Source organism: Montipora capricornis, chromosome 13 (assembly GCF_036669925.1).
Source record: "Montipora capricornis isolate CH-2021 chromosome 13, ASM3666992v2, whole genome shotgun sequence".
In the NCBI taxonomy this organism is placed as follows: Eukaryota; Metazoa; Cnidaria; class Anthozoa; order Scleractinia; family Acroporidae; genus Montipora; species Montipora capricornis.
In genome coordinates this window covers 24,662,374-24,669,873 of record NC_090895.1, presented here as the reverse complement: position 1 = coordinate 24,669,873, position 7,500 = coordinate 24,662,374, and the positions used below count along the sequence as shown (strand labels likewise).

Here is a 7,500-nt window from a genome sequence, read left to right as displayed (position 1 = left end):
CCAATTAAGTATGTATTGTATTGTATTCAATAAACAAAGAGTGCTAATATTACCTTTGACAATAAGACTCACATTTCCAGAACTAACCCCAAACCGGTTTTGTGCAAAGCAAGTGTAAAACCCACTGTCATTGTACTGAACAGAAGGAATCGTAAATCCAAAAAGAAAAGTTCCTCTGGAATAGTTATACCATGTACTGTAAGTTGCATTGTGTAATCTTTCGCCATCCTTGTACAATAAAACATCTGGTGGTGTAAATGCCACAACAATAAATTGTAAGGTGGCACTGGAAAGCGTCTTAGCCATTTGAATCTGATTTAGTGGTTTGACATTCGGGGCAGTCTCTCCTATAACACAACATTAAAGATGTAATGTTTATTATTACATGTCTATATGCTTTGTCTTAATTAAAAACCAAATTGTAGCGTTGACACTGATTAAAAAAGTTTTTAAGAAGTAAAACGTTTCGATCACTTCAGTGACCTTCATCGGTAACTGATGAAGGTCACCGAAGTGATCGAAACGTTTTACTTTTGTATCCCGTTGAAAACAATTTCTTTCATTGAAAAACTCCTGTTCTGTCCGTATTTGCTCTGTTCTAAACTGGTCAATCCGGGACACTACAGTGTATTACCGTCTCATATTTTGCACATTCTCTTCACCAAATATGGTAAAATGGCAGAATACTGGAATAACATTAAAATGTACATATTGTAACAAAGTCTGTGATACATTACTGTTGAAATGGATTAATCTCCTAAAAACTTTTCAAAAATCTATCTACCACAATGTGCTACAGTTGCAGTTTTTTTAAGAGACCTTAATCCAACTGATAAATATTGACTACGCATGCGTCATTTGTGGAGCAACATCACAGTAATTAAAAGCAGAGCTTCCGGGGTATTTATTCTTAAAGTTAACCTGGCTTGAGTCTGCGATCCAATCGAAACCCAGTACCTGGTCTGCAGTCAACTAAAAGAAAAACAGCTGACCTCGATGAGCTCTTAACTTGAGCCCAAGATATGGTTACATGATTCTGGTCCATGGGTACCTTGTTTTGACAGGTGTCAATTGACCATGACATGGATGTCCAATATCAAAGATGTACACTATAAACTAGCCGGAGTTTGGCTGCCTCGATTGTAAACTTGAGCCCTGCGATATGGTCACGTAGGCATACATGGACGGGCGAATGGTAATACGGTCGTACGATGACCAAAATCATCACCTGCACCACCACATATCCAGTGCTCATGGAATAATTGTTAAATCATGCATAGACTACTTCACTTCTATATTAATGTATGAAGTAATTAGTAAATCTAGCCCCTATTATCTGCAGAATGCTTCAAATACATTGTATGTCAAAGACAGACAAGTGGAAGCCTCTCCATACCCAAGCTATCTACAGCTGTACCAAGACAGGACAAAGATCCTTTCAATAACTAGTAGTACATGCTTTGAACTCCTTATCTGTGGACATTAGAGGCTATAGTTGAGATAAGTTTTAAAAAATTTCAAGTCTCTAAAAATTTTAGTTTTTCTCATTTTCTTTTGTTGTAAATTAGCACATTTTATTTCATTTCTTTATAACGTTATAGTGATTTATCTCATTACTGTAAAGTATAACTAGAAATAGTTTTCACTATATAGTTGCCCCCACTTCTTTTGATATTATGAATGACTGAAAGTGAGCATTTGCTTTTTCCAAATCTTTGAAATTACACACTCAGATCTTTTACTCTTTGCCTAGTCTTTGACAAACTGCAAAATGAAACAAAACTTGGTTACATCAAATAAGTAATGAAAGTCTGTGCTTTTTAGGTAAAAATGTATATTTTTAACTGAGCTTAATTGCATTGAGTTGAGATTCTGATCTGTTTCCATATGGTGTGTGGATCATCCCCATTGTTGATTTATGTCTGATAAATCAAGCCTGTGATGAAAAAGTCTATCCAATACTGCTGACTGACTTTTAAATTCCAACACTGACTGAGTGGGAGGGCCGGAAAGGAAAATATTTGGCCAGAGGCCATGGCATACGGACAAAGTGCAGTGAGGTCCGTGCGCCATGAGTCAGGGCCAAATGTTTTCCAGTCCTCTGCTGCCCAATCTAAACTCAGTCAACAAGCATCATTATTATATTGGCTCTCTACACTATTCATAAGCACTCAGAATAATTATGAAGTTTGGACAAAATAAGTAACAAAAATTTGTACAGAATATTTTTCTAATATGTTGTTTTCATTTGCTTTTCTGGCTGTAAATACACAGTACCTTGGATTTTTAAAAGTGATGAAATTGTCTAAAATCGCATTGCATGGAGCGCAGTACATGTTCCTAGCAGGACAGTTTGGCTTTTTCCAGCCTTGCTCACGCTGATGTGTATGGCCCTCATACGGAGTTTTTCCTAATAAGTTTACAATCAAGCGCACACGGGGCTGTACGGGCCATGTGATAAATCAAGATACTAACGTTGAAATTACAACCCTCAGTGAAATACAGCTGAATAGATTACAAAAATCCAATCCTAGTGCTAGCTCTGCAGCCTTGTGACAGCAAGAATATTACCCGATACCACCTTGCGAGCAAACTGACAACTTACCAAATACCACCTTGTGCGTGTGGTTTCTTCAAATCAGGATTGCTTTGCACAGAACCAAATTTTTTCCTACTTCTTTGACCCTCTTTATATAAGCGCAGCCTTCTATTCTGCCCCCTCCGGTTTTGGTCTCTAGGCCAAAACCCTACGGGAGCAACAACGAGGACCACACTAATCAACTTTGTGTTAAAGGAAGACTTTCACATCTCTGGGCATGGGCACACTGTCACATCAGCCCAATTAATCCCATTGTTATTGAAGCAATCGAAAGCACTGATGCAGGAAAAGGACACAATGCCATAGAAGTGAAATTACCCATTGGAATTACTTTTGCAATCATTCCCTTTGTGTTATGAACCTACTGCATGGGAATACAGATAACTGACGTGCGTTATGACAACTAGTGCATAGAATAAAATGCTCGACCTATACAATAAATTTGAGGCCAAAATTAAATTTTATATTTTCTGTGTAAACCTAGACTGCAAAACAGTCGTATTTTTTGCGAACGCAGGCGACACGGTAAAATAATATTCAAACGAAAGGTCTGGAGCGAGTGTAGAAACGGCGAGGCCTCACACCCCCGTAGGACGTGTGAGGCTCGCGCGCTTCACACGCGAGGATCACGCTTACGGCGCTTCGCGCCTTCCGAAAATAGAAGAAACGACTGTTTTGCAGTCTAGTGTAAACCCACAGTATCTTCCACCAAATTTGAGCCTTATTTATTCGGTGTATTTGCTGTAATACTCTCGGTGATTAATGAACATCATCTGGTTCAGTAACAAGCCCTAAAATTTGCAATTACTGCTAGGGCCAAAGCTTGGACATTTGCAAAACTGTGAAACTGCCTCTAAGTTTTTGGTGCAACCCTCTTTAAATATTGTTATTATAATTGTAACCCTGTGAAACATTGTCAACTTGAATTACCTTTTACAACCAATGAAATGTTTGCTGCAGCACTACCCGAAGGGCTGCTTCCCTTGCAGACATATTTCCCAGCAACTGATGGTGCAACCTGAGTTAATCTTAAATAAGCTTTATGTTTGTTGTTGACAATGACACCATCTCCTTTATAAGTGAGCTTGACTCCGTCCTTATACCATGTGATGCCTGAAGTCATACTGTCATTAAATATGCATTCTAGTTCCACATCAGAGCCTTCTGTTGTACTAATGAATGGCTCAACTGCAATGACTGAAAGTGGAGTAGCTGACCCTATAAAAAAATGAGCCAAAGGTTACAGCCCGATTCCAGCATGGCCATGAGATAGCATCGTTGCTAGATTTCATGGGGTTATGTCACATTATTTTAGGGTGATTCGGGGAAATCTTAAGTCACAGTAATCGCGAGTTTAAAGCTCGAAAATGGTTATGTGGAATTCCTTTACTGATAAAAATTAATTGTTACATAAAAAAAGGACAATTCTGAGCAAAAACAACCTTTATCCAGGTGACTAGCCATAAAATTGAAATAAGGCAGGCTGACAGGCACGACAGTTCTTAAGATTACCCATTCAAATGCAATTTGCTTCAATCTTGTCCAATGTATCCATCTATGCTTCTCTTTCCTTTGCTGTATTTCTTTTATGTTGTTCAACAGTTTTAAGTAGTTATTGCAGTGTTTCATTCTACGTTTTGGACATTTTTTTTTTGTAGGGGGAGGGGGGGGGTGTCTTGAAAGCAAAGACATCTAAGGCCGCTAAGACCCTAAGCCTAGAGTTTGTTTTTAGGCCTAGGGTTAGCCAAGTTGAGGGTTTTGGGTTACTTTCTTCATGTTTGAGTCTTAGGGTCTTAGCAGGGGTCTTTGTTTTCAAGACACCCCATTTTGGATTTTGACAGAGCCCCTTTAACAAATAAGAAGAGAAAGTAAAGCTGTAATATGGCATGCATACTTGTTCTTGTGCTTGTTCTAAAAATGCTTTATTCACTTTACACAGAAAGAATGATCTCAGTAAGAGTGAGACACGTATAAGAGTACATTAAAAGTCTATAAGACTAATTCAGCCAGTTGAGGGCAAAGACACTGGCATAAGCCCATTTCTTGGGGAGAGGGGAGAGTTAACCAAATGAATTCTGCAAGTGCAACTTAACAGATTTTACTCTGTGACTAACACGTACCAGACAATTAATTTTAGTGAATGGGTTAACCAGTCAAAAATTATGTCCCCTCCATTATTAAACCCATTGACCTCTGGGGGTGCGACTTAACAGATTTTACCCTAACCAAAGAAGATTTTACTTCTCAGAGGCCCTGAGGAGTTAATGGATTAACCAGTCTATTAATTAAAAAAACACATTTTTAAAAATATTTTGGGCAGAGTGGAGAACCAAGAAAATTTAACAACCAATCAAATTGAAGAATTGATTCTAAGCCAATTTGGTGGAAAAAAAGAACTCTCACCACTGCACAAACCCTGCTCCCTAAAATTAACAACAAAGAACACAACAACAAAAAAACCGGTGGAAAAAGGATCAAATTTTCTAGAAATGGGGGACCTTGCTTTTAGCTGACACCCAAACTCGAGTGGGGGGGGGGGAGGGGGGGGTAGGGGTGAGGGGTAGGGTAAAATAACTGAAACAATCCAAACCTTTACAAAAATGCTACCCTAAGGTCTAAGCATTATATTATGCATAGTGTTTAGTACTAATTCAGGTAAGCTTGTTTGTAAAGGTTTGGGTTGTTTCAGCTATTTTACCCTTCACCCCCTCACTTGCTCGAGCCTTACTGGGGAACATTCACCCTCAGTCAAGGCAGTGTAGACCTCGCTGCACTCGGTCCATACTGCTATGACCTCGGGCCAATATTCCCCTATGGCCCTCGCACTGGTTAGTAAGCCGTTATTATTTTTATAGCGCAAGGGCCGTACTGGGGAATATTGGCCCGAGATCGTGGCAGTATACAACAACAAAAACGTACAAAAACGACCGAGGGCCAATATTCCCCAGTACGGCTCGAGCTAGCTCGGTTAGTAAGTAGTTTATTATATGGCTTTTTAATTACCTTTTGCTTTGTTTTTGCGAGCCCGCAATCGGCCCGTGGGCATTACGGGAGAATAATGCCCCACAATTCAGTCACAATTAGCCATTCAAAGCGCGCGTTATATCGGCTACAAACACAAGCCATATAATAACAATAATAATAATAATTATAATAATGATAATAATAATAATAATAATAATTATTATTATTATTATTATTAATATTATTATTATTAATGGGCGTTATGGAAAGAAATGATCCTGACATTACAGATGTCCAGATGACTTCGCTCTCAGATCTGCAAGTACAGAACCTTTGAAAGAACCATGACCTGCGACTTAACTTACTAGTTAAAGAAACCCTGGCTACATCACTCTCTGTTCTTCCCTGTGCATTTGTGACTACACAGTGATATTTTCCACGATGACGCTTTTTGACTTTTTCTATAGTCAGTGAAAAAATGTGCAAATTTCTCCATCTTGTTACGTGGACAGACTCAATCCATCTCTCGTTATTCTTGAACCACACTACCCTCGAAATACTGCCGACCACACCACATGACAGAGTGACTGACTTTCTCCGAACCACTGAGGCACTTTCAGGCTGAATAATAATCGATGGATCTGATGGTGTAACAGTAAAAGAATAAATCAAAAATGAATGAAAAGTAATGTTTTAATTTTTTTTACATGTACCTTGATGATTCTATTCTGAAATATTTGAGTTGGAATCGGCAGAATGTCACCAGAACTATCACAACCAGGCAGCATATTACAGCTGCACACAGAAATCGGCAACCCATTGAACAAAGAATTCAATATATATAATTATATGCTATTTGCCAGTTGGGCGGTCTGTACAGGTATAGCCAAAAACTGTGACCACAGCTTTTTCAAGACTGAGGTCACAGTTTTTCGCTTTACGGACCAACTTTTTTGCTGAGAATTCGAAATTCAGAGTTCAAAATAAAAATTGTTATTTTAATGTTATTTTTGTTTTGTTCATCTGTCTTTCGGCTTGTCTTTTACTGTTAACTCCCGGATTTTGCAGTACTTTCTCATGCAATCGTAAAGCCAAAAAAAAATTGACCTGGCATCAGAGTAGACTTAAAAGAAGAGGAATTATGAAGCGGAAAACAAGTCATGTCCACTCCTTCCTTAGTGTGTGGAATAAACGTTTGCTTAGTGCAACTGTAAGACATGCATGACATGCCAGGAAACGTCTGTCAGAGCAATTTGCAGTTACCGGTAGTTTTTTTGCAGACTATTTAACTTAAAGAAGAAACCGGTGAGTTTTACTCCAGAGCATGTTTTTGTTATCTTTGAACTGAATTTATTACCAAAGCTTACGAAAGTAAAAGACCTCAAAATGGAAGAGGACATTACAAAATAATTCAGGGTGAATGTGTGAGCCAAAGGGCCACTGCTGGCATGACGTCTGGGTAACCACTCAAATGGTATAAATGACACCCCACAACGCTCTCTCCCTTTCTCTCTGAAATCACTTCTTTAATTGTTGACTCGCACTGTGCTTGATAGCGAATACAGTATTAAAGCAACTTACAAACTAAACGTTTCAAAGAGAAATGTTTTTATCTGAATTCTATTTCCAAATCTCTTGTCTAATAATTTAAAGTAACTTCTGTACGTAAATGGATTCGGTGTTAAAAAAAAATTGAAATTAAAGGTCATCACACAAGTCACGCAACCAAGGCTAGGATTCCGCCCACTGAGAGCGGGCCGGATGAGACAATTCCGCCCGCTCCCAAAACCAATCAGATTGTAGGATTTGTTGAATTCCCCCCTCTCTTACACTGAGCAAAATAAAAGATTTTACTTCTTATTTTCAAAATTCTCAGTAACTGTGCACGGTCCCATTTGCCTGACTTAATCAAACTTTTTATTTATTTATTTATTTAT

The 7,500-nt window shown here is 38.5% G+C and overlaps 1 protein-coding gene across 3 annotated transcripts in view; it reads right to left on the bottom strand.

Annotated features, from left to right (window-relative positions):
- LOC138030221 (fibroblast growth factor receptor 2-like) overlaps positions 1 to 7,500 on the bottom strand; it is an 82,595-nt gene that overhangs the window by 19,331 nt on the left and 55,764 nt on the right. For 2 of the 3 annotated variants that reach the window (XM_068878104.1, XM_068878102.1), the window contains exons 5-7: positions 5,929 to 6,204; positions 3,530 to 3,817; positions 54 to 347 (exon numbers count right to left, since the gene is read on the bottom strand). The exons of the other annotated variant lie outside the window; for it this stretch is intronic. In XM_068878104.1, coding sequence (XP_068734205.1) covers positions 54 to 347; positions 3,530 to 3,817; positions 5,929 to 6,204 — 858 coding nt within the window. The remainder of the gene's footprint in view (positions 1 to 53; positions 348 to 3,529; positions 3,818 to 5,928; positions 6,205 to 7,500) is intronic. 3 annotated transcript variants of the gene reach the window in all.